The sequence below is a fragment of the Cupressus sempervirens genome, chromosome 7 (assembly GCF_028749045.1).
Source record: "Cupressus sempervirens isolate cs-2001-9-10 chromosome 7, ASM2874904v1, whole genome shotgun sequence".
In the NCBI taxonomy this organism is placed as follows: Eukaryota; Viridiplantae; Streptophyta; class Pinopsida; order Cupressales; family Cupressaceae; genus Cupressus; species Cupressus sempervirens.
The window spans coordinates 578,952,576-578,975,861 of record NC_143124.1 but is presented as its reverse complement, the minus strand read 5'-3'; the positions used below and the strand labels follow the sequence as shown (position 1 = coordinate 578,975,861).

The 23,286-nt window shown below is 33.4% G+C and overlaps 1 protein-coding gene and 1 pseudogene across 9 annotated transcripts; one reads left to right on the top strand and one right to left on the bottom strand.

Annotated features, from left to right (window-relative positions):
- Nucleotides 1-1,912: 1,912 nt before the first annotated feature.
- LOC149548076 (uncharacterized) lies at nt 1,913-22,882 on the bottom strand. Of its 9 annotated transcripts, XM_089792105.1 has the most exons (13): nt 22,744-22,882; nt 22,554-22,616; nt 12,597-12,663; nt 6,261-6,329; nt 5,642-6,157; nt 5,332-5,542; nt 4,847-5,249; nt 4,099-4,193; nt 3,885-3,950; nt 3,671-3,760; nt 3,268-3,366; nt 2,798-2,979; nt 1,913-2,271 (listed from the first exon to the last, which is right to left on the bottom strand). In XM_089792105.1, exons 8-12 carry the CDS (start codon nt 4,099-4,101, stop codon nt 2,800-2,802), a joined length of 438 nt encoding a protein of 145 aa, XP_089648231.1. In that variant the 5' UTR covers nt 4,102-4,193; nt 4,847-5,249; nt 5,332-5,542; nt 5,642-6,157; nt 6,261-6,329; nt 12,597-12,663; nt 22,554-22,616; nt 22,744-22,882; the 3' UTR covers nt 1,913-2,271; nt 2,798-2,799. The 9 variants fall into 9 exon arrangements, with proteins under 9 accessions (XP_089648231.1, XP_089648232.1, XP_089648235.1 ...); XM_089792106.1 differs by lacking the exon at nt 1,913-2,271 and having other exon boundaries at nt 2,526-2,979; nt 4,099-4,181; XM_089792109.1 differs by lacking the exon at nt 1,913-2,271 and having other exon boundaries at nt 2,526-2,979; nt 3,671-3,977.
- Nucleotides 18,332-19,084, top strand: LOC149548077 (secreted RxLR effector protein 161 pseudogene; annotated as a pseudogene).
- Nucleotides 22,883-23,286: the final 404 nt, after the last annotated feature.

Genomic DNA, 23,286 nt, shown 5'->3' with positions numbered 1-23,286 from the left:
CTACATATATCAGAATCAGCATGAACTCTTTTAATAGGAAGCCTATCCAGCATAACAAGCCATTTAAAACATTTTATTTTTTGTTCAATAGGAGATTTCCATAAGTAATCAAAATATTTTTTCCAAACACCAGCTTCAAAAGAAGAGTACCAAACATTATTAACATGCTCAATGATATCTTTATTCTGATCAATAATTCTGTAAATATTCTTAGCTTTAAGGTTAGCCATGACAACTCCATTTGGCCATTTACATTTAAGATGCCTATGAGAATCAACAAAACAAACATTGGGCAGACCCTTAGAGGCTTGAATAATCATATTGTAAGTTTTCTTTTGTGAATCAGGAATGTCATACTTCCTTTTGAGCTCATCCCACGGAGTGAGACAATCTTGCTCAAAGAGATCAACAAATTGATTTAAACCTTTCTTGGCCAAGACCTGGTAGAGCATCCTTGGGACAGGGCTAGGGGTTTGCCATTAAGGTGGAGATTCCACCAAATGGATCTTTCACCGTGAAGCAGATTTTTACTGTAATAGTCCTTGTTGGTGATAAATTCCTTGACATGGTCCCAAGCCTTCCAAATAGATTTGAACACCACTCTCATTTATATAAGTAAAATGAGAGATTCTTCCAAGACCTAGCTTTCTTAGGACAACCTCTTTCAATGTTATGTCTAATAAGCACCTTCCAAGGACTGTTACCCTCCAAGGAGTGAAAGATCCATTTAGCGGAAAGGTCAATGCCTTGGACTTTGAGGTCCTTAAGCCCCAACCCCCCAAGGATCTTGTCGGTATGGCACCACTCTCATTTAACAACATGCAACTTTTTGTTACCTTTACCATCAGACCAAAGAAATTGTCTAATAGCCTTTTGGATCTCCATGATAATAGATATAAGTCTTCCATTATAGATTATAAGATAAGGATTATTAGATATCTCGATTATCAATAATAATTTATTTGATAAATAGATATAAGTCTTCCATTATAGATTATATAAGTAAAATGACTAAATAATATATTGATTAAACATTACAAATAAATAAATTAGTATTTGACTACTAAAAAACAAACAATATTTATATTATAAATTAGTATCATTAATAAAAGTTCTAAGTTCAAATTAACATTGATAGTCATACATAAAGTGGACACGTAAGACTAACATCGGCATCAACGGAGTATAGGTCACAACCCCGCCATTATGACCCTTCATTGGGTAGGGAATATGTATAAATGTTCATGTCATGGATACAGAAGAGGACCGGAAAAATGTTTTATAAACTTGTACATAATCCAAGCAGACCCGTGGATCAGGGGTTTACCGCAGAACATAAACTAAGAAACAATAGAATGAAATCATACAAAGGATGGCTATATTCCCATAAAGTGCATATCGCTTTGGGCCCATGCATACCACGTCAGCAATATACATACTACTTGTAACTATTCACATGCATCAATGCAGCCTATAGAATGGCCCGCCCTTTCAAATAAGATTATTCACGACCGCCTATGCGTGCTGGTTGGGTACCATATGTCTTACGTGGATTTGTCGATGAAGAAAAACATTAAGATAGGTTTATAAATAAACAAAATATGAATGGAAAACCGTGAACAATCCCATTAAAGCATGCCAAACCAACAGAGTCATATTTGACTAAACGAACTTCACCCACACATAGTTCCCCGCGGATATCCTCTACGCAGGTGCCGAAGGGTAGTCACGCCAAAAGTTCCTATAAGCATGGCAGTCAAACTATTGAAAGAATATGGGAAGGGAATGTACAAACAGTAACAAGGGGCGCTTGCGCCAGACTTCCTGCTTTTGGAAACTGTAGTGTTATAGTAGCAAGCTAACTTTAAAAAACAAATTAAAATTAAAGAACATGAAAAACATTTACCATACATTTATCATAACAAAGATATTTATTGACTATATTCAATTAGAATGATATATTTAATTACAAGCTGAATATTCAGGAACATAAAAATTGCAGGTAGCACAGAGCTATGGGACTGGTTACAAATGAATGAACATAAAAACTGTTAACCTGAAGCAACCATATGCAGCATTCTTTGTTAGATAGTTTCTATATTCTTGATGCTGATGCTTATGTTGGCCGGAAAAAGTGTTGGTGTTCATGAATGTCATTAATAAATGGACTCCACATGATAATCAAGACTTTTTAATTTCAAAGTGACAGATTTGCATAGTTCTGTAGAGCAGTTTTCAGCCAATTAATCAAGAAAACATATGCATCTTCAGCTGCAATCACAAAACCAAAAGCACAATTCAATAAACAATTATCTTTATTTTATAAGCATTTTTCAGTTTGTACGTATGCTGAACTTATCCATGATTTACACAAACATTTGTTCATGCTCCAGCTTGTGGAAAACATTTTCTTTTCAGCTAAATAACATTACATGATAATCAATACTTTTTAATTTGAAAGTGACAGATTTGCATAGTTCTCTACAACAGTTTTCAGCCAATTAATCAAAGAAAACATATGCATCTTCAGCTGCAATATCCTTGTATGTTATCATTTTCTACAAGCTCATAAAATGTGGAATAAAGTTTCCAAAGCTGTTGTTACATAACTTGTTCTATATAGCATAGTTCTTTCAAGTCTTGGTTTGTTGTGGAGCTCATGTAAATCAACAGTGCAAGTGTCCAACAAGAGGACTGAATGCAACACACATTGCTTTGCTAAAAAAGTTAATTAAAACCAAAAAGTTAAATAGTATATACAGAACAGAGATTCTCTATTGTAAATAAATAAATTGACCTTCAAGCTTTAAGAGCAGTAGCATGGTCATTAAAATGTACAAAGCCAAAATCCCGCTTTGCTTGCCCTGGCCTTTGTTCTAAAAGAACAACTTTTGTAACCTCTCCATGTCTCCCAAAAAGATCTTTTAATTGCTCCTTTGTCATATCATCTGGCAGATTGCGGACATACATAGACTTGACCTAGTATATGAATAAATAACAAAAGTGATATAAAATAGTAAATAAACAGTCATTTGCCGTTCAAAATTTACAACCACAAAAGCACACCCAACAAACAACATTACTTCAACTAAAGGCAAAAAAAACATATATACATGTTATACTTCAATTGAAAAACAATTTATGTTGGGTTAAGAATATGGTATAACCTGAATGCATCATGACAATAATGTAGATCTACTACAAGTTTATTGATAATTTAAACACATGCTAAACCTTGAATAGACAAGACAAATACCAGTCATTTACCTCTTCAGTTGAAAGATCGTCTTCTTTCACATTTGATGGAATATTAGCCAGAAAGAGCCTATTTTTTGGTCGAGATTCTAAAGCCCTGAGTTTCTTCTCCTGAAATTGAAAAAATGCATTTAAAAACAAAGCATCATGCAAGATTCTCATTTAATGAAAAAAAAGACTCAAATAGGTTTCTAATAAAAGTTAGCAATACGCTGTACTCTAAACCATTCAATTTCTCAATGGCATCCTTAGCAGATTCCTTAGTTGTAAAGGTTATAAAGGCATATAGTGCCCTGTCTGCCTCCTACTTAATTGTAATCTGTTAAAGATTACACAAGTGCTCAGCATAGAAAATTAAATTTTTTAAGACTTATGATTGCAATAAAAAATGACAAAAGAAAACATATGCAATTACCATCATAAAAATATTGACATCAAAAATCTCCCCACACTGCTCACAAAGGCTTATCAAATCTTCCTTAGTAATTTCTCGTAATTGAAGACGCTGGACAATATTCTTAAGGCTTGTCAATTCAATAAGCAATAACAATTTTAGGCAAGAGCCTAACATAGAGGTAAATTGTAAGCTTCTTATCTGGTAGGCCTTGGGTTTGAGTGTTGAAATATACCTGTTCTGTTATCTCCTTGAGTATGTGGATTTGATGAAGTGTTAGTATAAGAAAAGCCGACTGTTGCTGGTGATTTCAAGAACAATTTGTTGGCTTATGCAAAAAAAGCAGCTTAGTAAACATGATTAGAAACATGATCTTGACACCTTAAAAAGTATAACTATTTATGATGTTTGAAAGAAATGTGCTAAACAAAGATTTAAAAAAAAATTACCATTCAAGTGTACACTTCAAATGGTAGTGATGTTTTTAGCCGGTAACCTTAAAAACTCCACTAGTGGCATTGGGATATGACATCTGTTATTCATACTGCAGAAGACTAATAAATGGAGTGTGGGAGGCAAGATATGTGCAAGATGCATTGTGTTTACTTAATAGATTAAGAGGCGAGTAAAATATTGCTTGGTTGCATCAAATACATAAATATGACTTGGGCAGGCAATCAATATGCACATTTACATTTCTGAATTGAAGAAAACAATAACAGTTAACTTACATGGCAGTTAAAATCAAGTTAAAATAATTAACATTATTGCAATTAAAATCTTTGGTACTGAAGATTAAACATAGAATCTAGCTCAATCGAAACATGCCATATTGAAGTTAATATTTATATTATGCATGGTATAATTTTTACATATAACGTAAGAGGTATGTATGAACAACATTTAGTATGTACTATTTTGCTTGAATGTTGCTAGTGACTGTTCAAAATGACATAAGCAACATATATGTACTAGTGACTGTTCAAAATAGAAAAGATAACATATATGTTTTATAGCAGATTTGATACAATTGTTATTTGAAACCAAAACTTTGTAATAGCTGCAATATGAGAAAAGTATTTGATGTAGTTGGAGCCCTGTACAATTATGCAATTGTATGAGTCAAGCGAGTGCTACATAAGAAAAATAATTTAATATGAAATCAAAAGAAACGAAAAGCATTGTTAATGTGTATACCTCAATAAAGACATTGTGTGGCCTAATGTTCAAGTGCAATAACATCAGTTATCTGATTGCTTTGATTCAAATTGAACTTTCCTCTTAGCTGAAAGTCTCGAAACATAAATATAGTGGCTGGTTTGTCAGCAACATATGTTTCATATGTCATGTTTTGTAAGGAAGGCCAGATTTGCTGAGCAATATTCTTCTCTGCAAAGCAGTGGATAGTTTGATTGTTGCTGTTAGTAATGATTGCTTTAACGTGTAGGGAATATATGTAGTTGACTTCCTCTTTACATTTGGCACAATAGGCTTTGTTGTCATTTAGTGCGGTGTGGCTATCAAATCTGTAGTCGCATTTAGGACAAACTGCATGAAATGGATTTGAATATGTATTTGCAGGTGTCAACAACCCAATAACCTGTAAAAAGGTTCAAAAATATTAGCAAAACTTCGAATCTTATTGTAGGAAATGATAAGTACAAGGTAATCAAAATGGTTACCTCAAATGTGGTGTGCAAGAGTGCATGGAGTCCTTTCAATGTTCTTTTGTCATTTAGGTTGCAAATATATGTTGATGGAGTTGTACGAAGAGTGTGCTTCTGATCTTGCTTTTTTGCAATGTTTTTAAAAAGAAAGATTGGAATTTCACCTTTTTTGTAACTGTTCTTCCATTTGATTGAAGAGTTGAGAGAAAGATGGACGCAAGTAGAGCTGTGTTGAAAATATAATAATGAGTATTTTGTAAAAATGAATCAAAATTGTAAAAAAAAAATGTATTGAAAAAAATGAAAGTAGAATGAAGAAGCTTACTGGTGCTTTATCCATATCTATATGGCCATCTTTGATATCAATGATATGCTATGTTCCTTTTGTGTTTGCTGCTACAGCAAGGGCACCTATTGTTCCATAAGCATATTCTTTTGTACTAGATGCAAGCTGTTTTATGGTTGTGCCTGGGATGAAGTTGTATTCATTTTGAAGTGGTGGAATACTATCAATTTCACTAGAATCCTTTAAAAGTAAGATGTAATCAGAATCTCTGTAGTCAAAATCTGATTTTGGTGCAATCTCAAATTCTTTTATTGCTATTGCAGTTCCCGGTATTATCTTATGCTCAAACTTGTGTAGTAGATGGCTACCAACAGTTAGTGTGATTTTCATTTCACCCTTATAATCTGTCAAATCAGCTTGTAAGACTTCACGCATTCCTATGCCTTTGTCAAGGATAACTTTGTAGGTCACAAGTACAGTGCCTTCAAAAGTGTTGCAACTTTTCTAGCATTTAAATCTTCAATTGTTACTGGTCTTTCAGAAGTTAGTTTTGGCCTATTAGAAAACAAGAAAGATGATGTTAAGTTGCATGATTTGAAAAAAAGTCGAAGATGCAAAGAGGACTATAGAAGATGTAAACAACAATGCATGTTGATACCTTTTTGATTTTTTTTGCTTATTTGTATCTACTTTAGTTGCTGGGTTTGTTGGCTCCATTATGATTGGTCTGTTATAAAGCAAAGGACATAATGTTAATGTTGGTCATTGGAAGAATGTAACTGTTGGTTTTTGTAATATCATGTTATAGAATGAATGTTTATGAAAGTTGAAAGGTGATCTGTCCAATATGCTTCTGTTTTATAGGTGGAACATATACTTCTAATTGAATTAGTCCATATGTGGTCAATTAGTGGTCTATGTGCAATCTGCGTTTTGTTGAGAACAAATTTTGTCTTGTATTGGTTCATATGTTGTATGAGTTTTCTTGTGGTTTTATTCTCCTTACACATGTCTACATTGAAATCTCCTACAATAAATACAGCACTTTGTTGAATTGGGTAACTGAAGATGCTAGTCATTGTCGTTAGGATCTCATCTATAGCAGTATTGGGGCATATGTAAACATTTGAAACAATGAATTCAATGTCATCATGACGTAAGTGTAGAGTTATGGCTTCAGTATTTTGTGTTTTATGTTCTCTTGTATTTAACACTAACAAATTGTTTGTTGTAAAAGTTGTTATGCCATGTATATGATATATTGTATGGCTATTGTATTTGTGGAGCAAATTTGTATGGGATGGAGGCAAGTGGACCTCATGGAGACATAAAATATTAGAGTCCATGATGTCATAGTCATTGACAATATCATTTGTATGGGTTTGTAAACTACGAGTGTTTAGTGTACATAGAAGTAGATGTGAATTTGGCATTGAGCAAGTTGGCTGATTTTCAAGTTGCCATTTTGCATGTGTTTGAAGGCGGGACATTTTAGAATGAATATTTTGTTTGACCTTTATGTGCTTTGATTGTAGAGGTTTGAGTAAAAATAGTGATTGAATTGTTTTTGTTCTTGAAAGTGTTGTGTATGTTAAGCCATGTTGTGTAATGCCAGTTGGGTCAAAAGCGAGGCCTTGCAATGTTATCCCTTGAGATCGGTGTATTGTTCGAGCACATGCTACTTGTATTGAAAATTGTTTTCTAATCTTTACTTGTCCACTATTAAGTATTTTTGGAATTGGCCTTGTTATTCTATGTATGGGAACCCAATCTCTTTGAATTTCTGTTGTATAGTATCGCGCTAGTTTATTTTGTTGCTAACAGCCTATTTTCGGATCATTAAATTGGATCCAAATTATGTCAATGCCCTGTTCACTTGTGTATGTTTTGAATATTCCATCTGATCCATTGACAAGGCCATCTTCTATGTTATATTTTCCTCCAATAATTTCAACAAGGATGTTTGGTTTTAAGATTATTTGACTTGGTAATATTGCTAAATGGTTGTAGCTTTGTGTTGTAGTGTAGTTTTGGTCTACAAGGTCAATTGCAGCTAAGATGATGTTGTTACCAGAAAGTATGGATAACATATTCCTGTTATGTGTGTCAACATCTTGTCTTTTGAAAAAAAGGTATGGGAATGTTGGTCAAGTGGTGCTGGGCATAGGCAAGCATGATTGAGATATTGTATATTGTCATTCGTATGTGATCCCAAGCGTATCCTATTAAGAATAGCAATGAATTGGCTATCATTTTGCCTCATTGTTGTGTTTAGGGAATAACACTTTACTTTATCTTTCCAAAAATTGTAAGGCATCAGTTCTGTTGGAGATGGTTCATTGCTAAATACATCTGAGTCTAGTACTGGGAGAGCTTGGTAGAGATCACCCAAAAAAATTGTATCAATGTTACCAAAGTATTTAGTAGGCAATTGCATAATATCACGTAATCATTTATCAAGGTATCACAAAAATGTGGACTCTACTAAAGAGATCTCATCTATGAGAAGTAGACGCAATTGGCTATAGATCTTTGACATTGTATCTAATGTCTTTGTGCTAAGGGGGACAAATTCTGATTTATTGAAAGGTATGTGGAATGTTGAATGCAATGTTGTTCCACCAATGTTGTATACCACTTTTCCTGTATATGCAGTCATCAAGCCTTTTGGTTTGTCAAGATCACTATGAATTGTATTGTTATATAATCGGATGAGAGCTTGATAAACAGTTGTTGCAGTAAATGTCTTTCCTGTTCCTGCTCCTCCTGTTAGAAACAAGTGTATTGGATTATTAAGTTCCTTTAACTTTTTCATGATAACGTCTTTAATGATTGCTTGTTGCTCTCTATTTAAAGTTCTTCTTAGTCTATAATATTCATTATTGTCCATGATCTGTGGATGTCTTGCAATTTCAAATGTCCTTGGGACTAGGTTATTAGTGCTTTTACGAAGTGTGGCTTGAATATCATGTTCTATGTCATATTTTTCTTCTTGTGTGGGTTTTCTTTCTGTAAATCTAATGTCATCGATGTTGAAATCATTGTCTTTGACTTCAGCAATAGCTTTATCAATGTCACTCCATCCAGAATTAGTGGTGTAGTAAAATTGTGCACGATTTATTTGGATAATTGTTTCATTTTGCAAATATGCATTTTCCCAAGTGTTACAGTTTTCTTTTAATGTATTTTCATTTAGTATGAATGGCTTGTACAATATTAATTACTCCCTACAATAGCTTTCTATGTCAACATGCTTGTTGAAGTTTATGGAATGAATTACTCTTGGCTTGGTTTTATGATGAAGCCTAGTGCCATTTTTTTTATATTTGGAAACAAATTCTGCAAGGCAGATGTTTGAAATAGCTAGTGGGCGTTGTAAATAATAGTCCATTATTGATTTGCACATTACATTTTCTGATTCATCATCCTCTTCGTTTAATGCTTTCACTAATTTCAATATAAATGTTTGATCATTTTCAGGTCTTGTATCAATGAAGATGCATTTTCTAGAACTATAATTCAATGGCAATGAAAGAGCAAGATGTGCTGCTTGTTGAGATGACATTTGGTGAAGGTTCAGTAAAGCATTTCCTAATCTTGATATCATTTTTATCGCATCTATATTTTCTTGTTGATGGTCTTTACGAATTTTCTTGAATGCAGTTGTCATTGACTTATCCACTTTTGCCATATAAGAACTACAATACATTGCTGCAACATATGCATTGAGGATGTATTGTGCATCTGTATTTGCTCTCCAAAGCTCTGGTATTTTTTGGAAAAGCTATTGTTCCATATTTGCGAAGGTTACCTTTGAAGATAAAGGGTCAGTTTATTGATTCTAGATCTCAAGGCCATTATGTAGTCGTTTTATTTCCTCTAAAAAATTTATGAATGTAAATGTGTTGTTGTAAGTTGTTTTTTCAATTTTGCTGTATATGTTTTTAGAAATTGTATGTAAATTTTCATTTGCATCTTCTAAGGGTTCAAGTATTGTTGTATTCCTAATTGGTGGAAATGGAAAACCATATCTGCAACGTGCATTTGTGAATTTTCTACATCATTTTGTATGGTGGTGTATATGCAATACCGCTATATTTGGGTCTAAGTCTTTTGTGTCACATGTAATGTGTTTATAAGTAAATTTTGTAATGCTTGTGTTGCTATGCTTTCCATATACCGGTGCATTTTGAACCCATATGAGGAAGTGGTCATGTTCATTTCCACAATTTTAGAATTCGGTTACTGAAAAATAGTCTAATACATTTCCAAAGAAAGATTGATCTGTAAAGATCAATGTTTTTAAGGCATTTATCCTATGCCTATAGTATCGCGCACAGGTTATTGGGTCTCTTTTGATTAGTTCGTAGAGATTTATGTCATTTTCTGTAATGAAGTCTTGTCTATTTGTTAAATAATGGTTTGCATGTAGTTCTTGTAATGTTATTTGCAGTTCAGACCAGTTCTGTTCGGCACTGGTAAATGTGAGGAAGAAAGTAGGTGGTCCTAGTTGTCATATCATTGCAAAGACATTCTTTTTTTAAGGTGTTGTGTGTAATCAAGAGATATGCATTTTTTTTTAAGTCAACATAACCTATATCTAACTTTAATATTTTCTCTAGATTTGGTTTATGCTTGACTTCTTTTGCTAGTAGCTTTCTTCCTTTTAGTTGGCCCTTTCGAATTCTTATCCACATTGTGGATATCACTTGTTGTATAAGTATTTCAATTGTTTTAAAGAAGAGGTTAGTTATATGGTACGCAAATCGCCTCTGCGAATGTGTCAATTCCCATAGCACTATTTTTTGGTAACTAAAATTTTAGTGATATCATTATCACGTGGGTTACCAAAGAACAAAGTTAGAAAATTCATTTCTTCAGCATATTTGTCTTGGAATATTCCAATAGGATATTGGTCTTGGGCAGGTGCAACTTCAATCAACTTGTCTTGCATTTATTGTATGTTGATAGATTTAGTGAAGTCATGCACCAAAGTTTGACATGATCCTTGTTCACTGTCACTATCTGACTCAAAGTCAGGTGTGGATGGTTCATTTTGGTTAATAGTTTCAGTATCTATTTCAATAGCTTGTTTCCAGTTGTCATTGAGTTTTACATTTTGCATTTTATATAATGTTGTTTTTGTCAATTCTTGAAGAGCTTGCATGATAATTGTTGGACGTACCATGCCTTTTTGGAAGGCATTTTTATATTCTAAACGTCTTTTCAAAGAAACTGCAACTGTTGTTGTATTAGTTGTAGATATAGGCAAAGCTGTTTGAACAATGTTTGTGTCAACAGGAACATTAATGATGGAACCAGTTAGGCCAAACTGAGATCTTTTGTATCCAAGCTCCCATATTTGTGCAAAAGCAATTCATAGTGAAACAAGACACTCTTCCAATGGTGTCAACATTTTAGCATATTGCATTGTATCACTCATTCTAATATTATGTGTTGTAGCATATGTAAGAAAAGTTGATTGTTTTAATGCAATATTGCACTTGTGACAAATGTAATTTGTTAGCGTATTGATAGGTGGTTGGACTAGTTTATGGTAGGTCAGTTTTTGTTCACTTTGAAATGCTCTAATGTCTTTTTTTGAAACACGACAATTGACAAATACTACATGAGTATTTTGGTGTGTCTTGAATTTTTTTTTTTTGAACAGTTGTATTGGTGATAATGTTTTTTTCTTTTGTTGAGGCAGATGTTTCCTTTTTTTGTAGTTTGGGGAAATTTTTGTTTGATTTTTGAATGCATTGAAAAAAAAAATTTCATCAATTTGATTATTGTCTCTAATCACTTTTTTTGTAGTACGAAGTGATATTCTTTCAATAGTATTGTTCTTTTGAATCGTTGGTAATTGTATTTGGCAAAGTTTTGTGGTTTGTTTATCTCTTGATATATTCTTGAACTGTTCTTCTACCTGGTCATCGCTATAATTGAATCTGCAATGCAAAAGAGGCTCAAAGTGTCCATGGAGTGGATTAGTGTCATTGAAAAGTAATGAATATGGTTCCGTATGCGATATGCTATTAAAGTGCAAGTACTTATTGCATTTGGTTAGTGACCAGACACATACTTGTATATTTAGCCATTTTGATAACTAGTGAATGCAGAAGACATCACCTCATAGGCCAATTTCAGTATTGCCTATAGCTAGATTCGCAGACAATTGCATTCTATGCAAATATGATGCAACATCTGTAACTTTATGTAGTTCATATAATGTTTGTGCATTCAATTCAAGGTTGTATGAGTCAATAGCATCCTTTTCACCTCTTTGTAAACAAGCCATAAAGTATTCAACGGTTTCTTTTTGTAGTTGAATTGATGTATACTTGTTACCAAGCAAGTATTGGAAGGAGTCGAATAAACAATCTCCAACTATGTATTTGAATAAATTTACTCTGCATGATCCTTCTTTTTCTAGAACAGTGTCAATGTCAAATTCTGGAACTTCCGTTCAGGTTTCATAGTTTTCTACATTTATAATTTTTGAAATGTTTTCTATTGGTTGGTTTGTGTGGCCATAACTTCTAACATGTTTGCAATCTGCCATTTTATCCACATACAAACATATAATGCAGTATTACCTGTAGATGTTGTATTGAAATTGATTCGCAAATAACCCCTAGCAATAATGGAAAAGAATTCCAATAAGCTCCTATTGTTTCTATGCATAAAGTGTTTGCAAGTTACATGATTGAATCATCATTTGTTTGATTAAATTAAATACTAGGTACTTGTATCATACATCTCCTTTTGATTATGATTAGTAATTTAATTTAGATTAAAATATAAATCATCATTTTTTTATATTACATTGTTATATTTTGAAGACTAATTTTAGCAAGATTCAAATAAATAAGAGTTCTACTAAAAAGCTAAAATTATTTCTTACTTTATAGTGCTTACTTTGATACAGAAAACTTAGAAACATCTATAGGAGCAATGACAAACTATAGAATGAAAATAGATACTTGCATACCTATCACACACTATTTATCTTAGTATTTTTTGAATGAAGCCTTTAGAGTTGAACGATATTATTTAACCTGTGCATGTATAAATGAAACAATTATTACTAATAAATAAAATAGAGAAACATTTATAGGAGGAATGACAAACTATTGAATGAAAATAGATACTTGCATACCTATCACACACTATTTATCTTAGTATTTTTTGAAAGAAGCCTTTAGAGTTGAACGATATTGCTTAACTTGTGCATGTATAAATGAAACAATTATTACTAATAAAGAAAACAGAGAAATATAATACAAAGGTAGATTACAAATACAAATACAACAAGACTTTCTAAAGATATTCTTTGTCTATAAAAATCTATTTTTTACTACACAATTTCTATATAAAAAATAGATTCTTTTAAAAAGTTAAATAAAATAGCAATTTCTATAAAGGACTAAATTATTTTAGAGAGAGAAATAATAGAATACTTAGCTGATATTAAAATAATATAAATTAAAATTTCATGATTTAAATATTTAGTTATTTTTTCACTTTTCAACTTTGACCAATAACAATATCACTCATTTGTGTTAATATATAATATTTATATGCAAATGTTAAAAATTATATAATACAATAAAATTAAAGAGCTTATAAAAATCACAAGTTTTTTTAATTCAATTTTTTTTCTTTTAGAATAAAATAAATATAAATTTTATATGTAAAAATGAAGAAAGAGGAAATTGAAGCTTGAGTTATATATAGAAATATAGATGAAGGTATTGAGAAGAAATATAGATTTGTTAGATGACAATAAATTAGTGATATAAATATATAGTAATAAACATTACTACAATTGAATTTTTCAATTTAATATGTATGGTTTATTTATTCTTTTTTATATTATGACAATGATCAATAGGAAGAACCTAAATACAGATAAAAACTTAATACTATTGATATAATAAATATTATAAAACTTAATTAATTAATAATCAATACTAAGTTTTTTTTTATATTTTTTAAAATTCACATAATAAAATAAACTATTTTAAAGTAAATAGATAAATAGATACTATAAAATTCAAAATCATTTCCAATAAGCCCTCAAGTTTGTTGAGGGGGAATAGCTCTGCGAAAATTGGAATTTCTTCACATGCTATACAATTGTCTATACAAGCGTCTCTTTTGTGTGTATTGGGTTCCTACAAATCGCGCACAATTGCATTTTAGCTAGTAAATTTGATCTCTACTAGATGTGCGCCCTGACATAATGATGGAAGTTAAGTAGTGTTAAATTTTGACTTTTCTCTGTTGTATATTTGAGATCAGGGCGACAATAAAAGTTCATGCACAGGAACTGACCTATCAGTTCCTTAAAGTTCACTTGAGATAGGTCATTTAAGAAATCTTATTGTCAATGTAAATTAATTACATTGCAAAGCATGGTCAGCACCGACCAAGAAGCTTCCAGAGGCATGTGCGGCCATCCCTCCAACTGCCAACTATTCTCATTAAAAACATTACCAAACTCTTCTCTAGAATGCTCTGTACATTCAGCTATAAATAGACTGGCTGGGCCTGGAGTTTTTCAATGCTCAAGTTTGGATTGATATGTTGTGGCTCATTTCCTGAGTTTTTCTGCTGTGTTAATCTCTCTGTTTTTGTTCATGGTATCAGAGCTCCTCAATTGCACGTGGCCATTCTGCTTCAGGATAGCCAACTTTTCACGCATTTCTACAGGTGTTGTATGGATGCTCAGCTCTACTGCTAGAAGGCTACTTCTCTCCTTTGTGTACCTGTCCCCGGAAGAGGTCTTGAGCTGCTCCAGAGCGGCAAGGCTAGTGGCCTTGGAGCTGTTGAGATTGAATGGTGGCCCCGGTTGAAATTGGGGATCGTCTGGCTGAGGCTTGGCACTTGCAGCCCTTGGATTGACACAAGCATTCTCTCCTTTTTTGTTCAATCTGTGCTTCAACAACTGGCCATGGCCTGCAAAGGCAAATTCGGTGGTGCTTGCAAATGCGGAGGTCAAACTCGAAGTTGCAGCCATGGCTGTCACAGGGGTGCTGAAGGTACATTTGATTTCAGCTAAACATTTTTGATGAATAGATATGTGTGTTGGTGCAGTTGGAGAATAGTTTGATTTATAGAATATTGGAGAAACTAGTTGCTGTTCGAGGCAGAATTTTACTATTTGTTAAGCTTCTGCGGAGATTTTTTAACACAGTTCAAGTGTTGTATGCTTTTTTTATTTTACTAATCTTTTGAGATACTATATGTGGTTGAGACTGTTTCATTTGAAGATACAAATTGTGTGTGTTTAATGGTTGTTTGGTGATATAGTAATCAAGTACATTTGAAAGATATTATTATAAAGAGCACTTTGAAAGATTTGTGTGGGAAGTTGAAAGTGGTAATTTTAGAAGTCTTTTGTTTTGATAGCTTCTTAAGAAGGCCAATATCAAGGCATGGTCTTTGCTTGATGCTTATGTGATTATGTGCATGTGTGTCGGTGATTGATTGGAATTTAACTATGGCTGCCAATGAGATGTCTAGTCTTGTGGTTAGTGAAAAATTGGATGGATCAAATTATGCCAATTGGAAATGTGAGATGGAGTTAATTTTACAAATGAAAGATTTATGGGAACTAGTCAAAGAAGAAGAACCTAAGGATCAAGATAAACTTGATAAATGGAATAAAAAAGATATGAATGCACGTGCTACACTTTTGTGGCAAATTAGTCCAGGGATTAGGCCTCATGTTCAAGGTCTAAAAACAACAAAGGCAATATGGGAAACTTTACAAACAATGTATGAAAGAACAAGTAAGTTAAAAGCAATGGATATTAAGAGGCAATTAACTCATTTGAAAATGAAAGAAGGAGATAGCATGAATGATCATATTGCTAGATTGAAAAACCTAAGAAATCAGCTTGCAATGATGAAGGTTGAGTATGAAGATGATGAAATTATAGAATTTTTAATTGAAAGTCTTCCAGAGGAGTATAATAATTTCATTCGCACTTTAGAATTAACTGAAAATTTTGAAAATATAATATAGCAAGAAGTCTATGGTGTTTTGTTAAATGAAGAAGAAAGGCTTCACAAGTTTACAAGTGAGTCTAGTAAGAGTCAAGCATTTGTAGCAAGAGGGAAATACAAGAATTATAATCAAGAAAGAACATATCAAAATCAAAGACCTAATCAAGGGAATCAATATAGAAATAATCAAAGACAATGGTCTCAACAAAGAGATAATCAAAATAGGCAAAATTATCAAAGGCCACAAAATGAAGGGAGAAATTACAATAATAATTTCAAAGGAGCAAATACTATCAAATGTTTTAAGTGTGGAAAAGAAGGGCATAAAAGTGATCAATGTTTTAAGAAATGGCAAAAAAGATTTAATCAAAGAAGGCAATCAAATTTTGTTCAAGAAGAGGGTGATCGTCATATAATGATAGCTTCTTTGGCTGCTCAAGGTGATTCAAGTAATGCATGGTATATTGATTCAGGAGCTAGCCAGCATCCAACTCACAACAAAGATATTTTAAGCTCTTTAGAAGCAACAAGAGGTGCAAAAATATTTCTTGGTGATGATAGTTCACATGACATAGAAGGAATAGGTACAATTTCAATGAAAGGTAATGATGGTAAAAATTTAGAGATAACTAATGTGAATTTTGTACCTAGGTTGGCTAAAAATCTTCTATCAGTGAGTCAAATAACTCAACATGGATATAAGGTGGAGTTTTATTCAGATAAGTGTTTAATCAAGAATATTGATGATGGATACAAAATAGTTGCTAGAGGAGCTGAGAATGATGGATTATATAAATTTCAAGCTAGTGTTGCTAAGAAGGCTTATATCACTACAAGATCATCCTTAAGTGAGTTATGGCATCAAAGCTATGGTCATTTAAATTATCAAAGTTTGGCTATGCTTTCAAAGATGAATATGGTTGATGGATTACCTTGGATAAAATTAAATACAAATGTGTGTGAAGGATGCATGGTTGGTAAACAACATAGAGACACTTTTGAGAGGTCTAGATGGAGAGCAAAAAAAAAAAGTCTAGAACTTATCCATAGTGATTTGTGTGGTCCTATGAATCCAACATCAAAGGGAGGAGCTAGGTATATCTTGACATTTATTGATGATTTTTCAAGAAAAATTTGGGTTTATTTCTTGAAACAAAAGGATGAAGTGTTTAACAAATTTGAAAATTTTAAAGCTCTTGTGGAAAATGAAAGTGGAAATAAGATCAAGAGAATTAGAATTGACAATGGTGGAGAATATGTAAACAATAGGTTCAAATCATTTTGTGAGCATCATGGGATCAAAAGAGAGATGACTATTAGATATACTCCTCAACAAAATGGTATTGCTGAAAGGAAGAATAGGACTTTAGTGGAAATGGCACGTTGTATGCTACAATCTAAGAATCTTCCTTTGTTTCTATGGGCTGAAGCTATTAATACCGCATCTCATGTTTTGAATAGATCTCCCACAAATGTTTTGCAAAAACATTACTCCTGAAGAAGCTTGGAGTGGAAGAAAACCTAATGTTAAGTATTTTAGAGTGTTTGGATGTGAAGCCTATGCCCATGTACCAGATGAGATTAGAGAAAAGAAATTTGATAAGAAAAGCATTAAGTGCATCTTTGTGGGGCATGATGACCAAAGGAAAGGATATAGGTTGTATGATCCTAGTGTAGAAGATGTGTTTACAAGTAGGGATGTCAAGTTTAATGAAGGGTTTGATGATATGCCAATATCCACTCCTATTCCACATGTGGCCATTGAGAATCATGAATATCCTAATAATTTTGAAACTGGTGAAAGTTCTAAGGAACCCTTTGACATGGATGAAGAATCTAGTCCTTCTCCAAAGACCAAGAGTATTCAAGAAATTTATCAAAGGACTCACCAAATTAATTATGCTTTGATGACCACCATAATGAAGACTAATGATCCTCAAACATATGAAGAGGCCAAAGGAAAACATGAATGGGAAGAAGCTATGAAAAATGAGTATGATTCATTGATAAAGAACAACACTTGGGAATTGGTAGAGTTGCCAAAAGGTAAGAATGTGGTTAACAATAAGTGAGTTTATAAGACCAAGTTCAAGTCAGATGGGAGTATTGAAAAACATAAGGCAAGACTTGTAGCCAAAGGGTATTCACAAAAAGAAGGGATTGATTACACAGAAACTTTTGCCCCAGTAGCAAAGATTAGTACTGTTAGAGTTATTATAGCATTAGCAGCTCATTTTTAAGTGGCCTTTACACCAAATGGATGTTAAAAATGCATTTTTGAATGGTGAAATTGATGAAGAGATTTATATGACTCAACCACAAGGATTTGAAATACAAGGGAAAGAACATTTGGTTTGCAAATTAAAGAAATCTTTATATGGTCTCAAACAGGGTCCAAGGGCTTGGTATTCTAAAATTGATGAATATTTTCAAATTCAAGGCTTCCATAATAGTCCACATGATCCAAATTTGTATGTGAAGGAATTTGCTAGTGGTGATATCATAATCATTGTGCTTTATGTTGATGATCTTATTATCACAGGACATAGCATGGATAAAATTAGTAAGATAAAGTTAAGCTTTCAAAATACATTTGAGATGACAGATCTTGGTTTTCTACACTATTTTCTTGGTATACAAGTATGGAAAAAGGATGATGGATTTTATCTTTCTCAAACTAAGTATGCCCTAGACATATTGAAGAGGTTTCAAATGACAGATTGTAAAAGTGTATCTACTCCAATTGCTTCGGGGTTGAAATTAAGCAAGGACATGGAAGGTGAAGATGTTGACCCTACCTTATATAGGCAATTGGTTGGTAGTCTTGTATATTTAACACACACTCGTCCTGATATTTCTTTTGCAGTTAGTGTGGTTTCCAGATTTTTGAGCTCACCTAAAGTCCCACATTGGATAGCTGTTAAAAGAATACTAAGATATGTGAAAGGGACTTTAAAGATGGGCATCTATTATTCATTTCATGGAGATACTTCCCTTATTGGCTATTCAGATTTTGATTGGGCAGGATGCATGGATGATCGTAAGTCCACTACAGGTTATGTTGTCTATCTTGGTGCAGGTCCCGTTTCTTGGTGCAGTAAAAAGCAGTCTACCATAGCTCTATCCACTACAGAAGCTGAATATACTACAGCAAACGAAGCAGCAAAAGACATCACTTGGCTACGAGCTATCTTATCAGTCCTTAGGCAACATCATGCAGGGCCTTCTCTACTTCATTGTGACAATCAAAGTGCCATATCATTGTCTAAGAATCCTGTGTTCCATGCTCGCACCAAACATATTGAAGTTTATCATCATTATATCAGGCATCTCCTCCAACAACAGGTGATTCATCTTCAATATTGCAAGACAGAGGACCAGATTGCTGACTTATTCACCAAGGCTTTAAGTGAAGCCAAGTTTGTATCTCTTCGACATCTTTTGGGCTTAAGAGTAGTGACATAATTATGGTTGTCATTCAGGGGGGATTCTTATGAATTTCAACCATTGTATTTAGGAAACTACAGATTGTAAATGGGTACCTAACAAGGCCTTAGGCCAGGACCCATCATATGTAGATTATGAGGGGATATTTAGATAGTAGATATTTAGTATAGCTATTGTAATTAATTTAGGGGGGATGTCAACGTAAATTAATTACATTGCAAAGCATGGTCAGCACCGACCAAGAAGCTTCCAGAGGCATGTGCGGCCATCCCTCCAACTGCCAACTACTCTCATTAAAAACATTACCAAACTCTTCTCTAGAATGCTCTGTACATTCAGCTATAAATAGACTGGTTGGGCCTGGAGTTTTTCAGTGCTCAAGTTTGGATTGATATGTTGTGGCTCATTTCCTGAGTTTTTCTGCTCTGTTAATCTCTCTGTTTTTGTTCACTTATATCATTAAATACTTCACAAAGTTGACTCGACAAAATGATATTAGTAGAGAACTTTGGAAAAATTTGAATGCGTAAATATTGGTCTCAGATCACAATTACATATATTCATTGGGTTTGAATAGGCAGATAGGTCAAGGCAAAAGTCTGGTTGGCATAGTGCTATTATTTCTGTTTAATATTAAACTTAATTTAGTTAATCCACGATCAGTTAGCTAACACACTACATCCCTGTTGGCAATATACATATAGGAATCCTACTGCTATAGGTAGAAGCAGGTACATCATCTCTTTACCCATTATTAGATTTGAATGATTATTAAAATATGTTTGGCAGCCTAGCTACCACAATAATAATTACTGAGTCTAGTGCAATATAGAGGCATTATGGATTGCTGCTTATTGATAATTAGCTCTGAAGAGCCTCAGGAATGTTATTATATTCCTCGCCAGGTTATGAATGGAGTAGAGGAGCACGATCCTTGTTACAAGAAAATAGAGTACAATAGCATACAAAACCTGCATAAAGTACAAGTCTGTTACCCAGTTCTCTGTTGGTTCCCATTGACCCACCTTAAGAATCCTGAAAATGGTACTAGGAAGATTACTCTGTTGCTTGGTAAGACTGTAAAGTAGTGCTTTACTCTATTTTAATTTTACATCTATAACAATCTGTGTTACAGAAAATTATTTTTTTTAAAAGATGTTTTGTAAGTCAGTTCTTTACCCTGAAATTGCAGATGGATGTACTCTTCAATGTTAGTATGGTCTAATACTCCTGCTCTCTTTTTCAGGGATACACATTTTCTATGCTTGTTTTCTTATTGCAGTTACAAATAGTTTTGGCAATGATTTTTAATTCAATATAGAGATGGCAAACATCAACACAAAGGTAAATATTCCAAGCAATATAGAATCTGACCTTAAACTTTAAGAATAGATTGCACCAGATTATAATGATTTTCAGATTACAGTTGATATGGAATCCTTTAATGCTGGCTATTAAATAAAAGAGAGTTTCCAGAGCTTACACAGTGCATATATATTATTCTGTAGCTACAAATCTTTTATCTTTGAATGTCAAACCAGAAATGATGACTGTTCAGATAGAAAACTATTCTAATAATATAAGACTCTTTATAGATAATTTGCCACACTGAAGGCCCCAATGTAACAAGAAGCTTGTATGGTAGGCACAGAGAAAGATTGTTCACACGGATGGAATATATAGTCTAGTATTAAATAATGAGCCTGCAGCTTTGAAGCAAAGGAAGAATGTTTTCAGCCACAACCAGAATTGGAATCATGATCCTGGACCTTCTGTGGATTCATTAGGAACACTGATACTTGGAGGATTGACAGTGATAGCAGCTTCAAGTGAACAACCATGATGATGACTTAATAAAAAATTTAAATGCTAAACTTGAAGAGCTAGCCAAATTTTCTGTCAGGCCCAAATAAATATTTTGGTTGCATAAATATCGAAGCTTATTACATCTGACAAACTTCTAATTGCCCAAATTCTTAATGTTCGTATTGAAACAGATGATAATCAGATGATATTATTCTCTATTATAGAGTCAGGTCGAATAATTATTTCATAAAGCTTAAATAAGCGGCTGATATAATATTCAGAACAAATATCTTTACTCTTTTCAGATGACTACAAACTGCCGATGATTTGTAATTAACCTTGGCATCGATGCAGACTGTCAGATATCCACCCCTCTAGAAGAATACTCATATTAATGCTGATAAAGCATTAAAGAGTCATTGCATTGACAGGATAAAAGAAGCAAAATTGCATAGGAGATACACAAAATTTCATGAGAGTTGACATTATACAAAGTCAACATGAAGCTTCTTTTGCTTATTAAAGTCGTCCCCATTGAATTTATTGAAGTATTCATTTTGGGGAACTTCTATATTGTTAAAAGTATTTGTTTTGGGGAACTTTTAAATTGCCCCTAACAATGATGGTTATTAAAATATGATATTAATTACTCATATAATAATATGAACACCATGCACAGCAGTAACGTCAATTTCAATTTTGAGAATTTAAACCAAATGTACTTGCGGCATGTACAAAACTTACATTGAAACTTAGCAATGAACAAATAACACAGAAACTTAGAATTCATAACGTACACAATTGTTAAAAAAATGCACACTCAGATAAATCTAACCTTCACAAATTATATGCAACAAATAAATTGAGAGGGTCCAAATTCAACACTACGCTTCCACCTTATGATTCTTATCCAATGGCTCATAACTGCCATGGTTCCTAACCCCGAAAACCCTCCCCACTCCAGAATTCAGCCCTAATTCTGCTACAAACATCTTTGGCTGAAACGCCAGCAGTATCGAGCATGCGCAGCAACAAACGACGACCACTGCCAGAAGTTTCTCACACTTGCCCTCAATAGCAGACGTAAGAGAAGATCCTCGCTCCAATACCGCCCACTGGAGCCCGAACCCTAAAGTGGCGATTAAGAGAAAAATTGTGGGCGGTATTTCGGGCAGAAAGGGGTTGTTCTCCTAGACCAAAAAAACCATGACGAGGGGGTGTTCTCGTGAACTAATTAATAAAATTGTGGGCAGTATTCCGAGCAGAAAGGGGGTGTTCTCGTGGACCAAAACAACCACGACTAAGAATGTCTTCGACAAAATAGAGTTCTTCGACATTGATGGAAGGTCATGGAAACAGGGCTAGAATGTTCGCAATGAGCAAAATGAATTCGATTCTGAAAAGCTCAAGATTTTTGTGGTTCCAAATTCGCACAATGAAGCCATAGACTGAGAAAGGCACACCGGAGTGACACCCTTCATGGGACCTTGAATACTGTTGCTAATATCTTTTATGGCACAAAGCAAAAACTTAGAAATGATTTGACTAAATTTTTTACCAGCTCTCTAAATTTACGACATCTCAAATGCCCTAAAGACCCAAAAGACCAAAGCTCTGTATGAAGAAAACATTTGTGATTCAGAACATAGAGGAAATTAGTTCAGGAAACAATTTTACTAACCTTTTAAAAAAAACCACAATTGAATTACTGATTTATCTCCTCTTCCTGCAACACCTGTAATATCTTTGTTGTAGAATAAAAGCACATAAACAAACAAATAAAATACTTAAAACGTAATTTTCAGCAATAAACTTGAACTTCTCGATAAAAAACAAAAAAAATCAATGCTAACCAATCTTCTATAACTGACCTTAATAATAGTAATACAAGCTTAGTTAGTCTGCTAAGCTACTTCTACCTGTATCACTCATAAAGAGAAGAATGCACAATCTCATATTAGACTGCCTCAATAAAAAACCGCATTGTATCACTCATAAACAGAAGAATGCACAATCTTAGATTAAACCGCTTCAATAAAAAACCTCGACAGATAAAGATAGACAGAATGATTAAAGGACAGAAGGCTTATTTAATAACAGTTGTAGAAGATAAAACGGAAATTAATGCACTCATTAATAAGGTATCAGAAAAGGATTTTTTTAATTTATAAGTTTCTCTACTTGTAACAAATGTCAAAAAAAAAAAAAAAAGTTGATGATGTTGGGCGCTCTTACAGTTTTTGAATTAGCGGGCTCATTTTCAGGTGGGAAACTAGTTGGGGAGAACCTGGCCAGAGGCACAGACCCTGGAGGAACTGTGGGGGGGCCTGGGAAGATTGCTGGGTTGAGGTCCGTGTCTTTTGAGAATGATGTTTTGTCTAGACATGTTTCAGACACTTTTTGTGGGGTTCGTG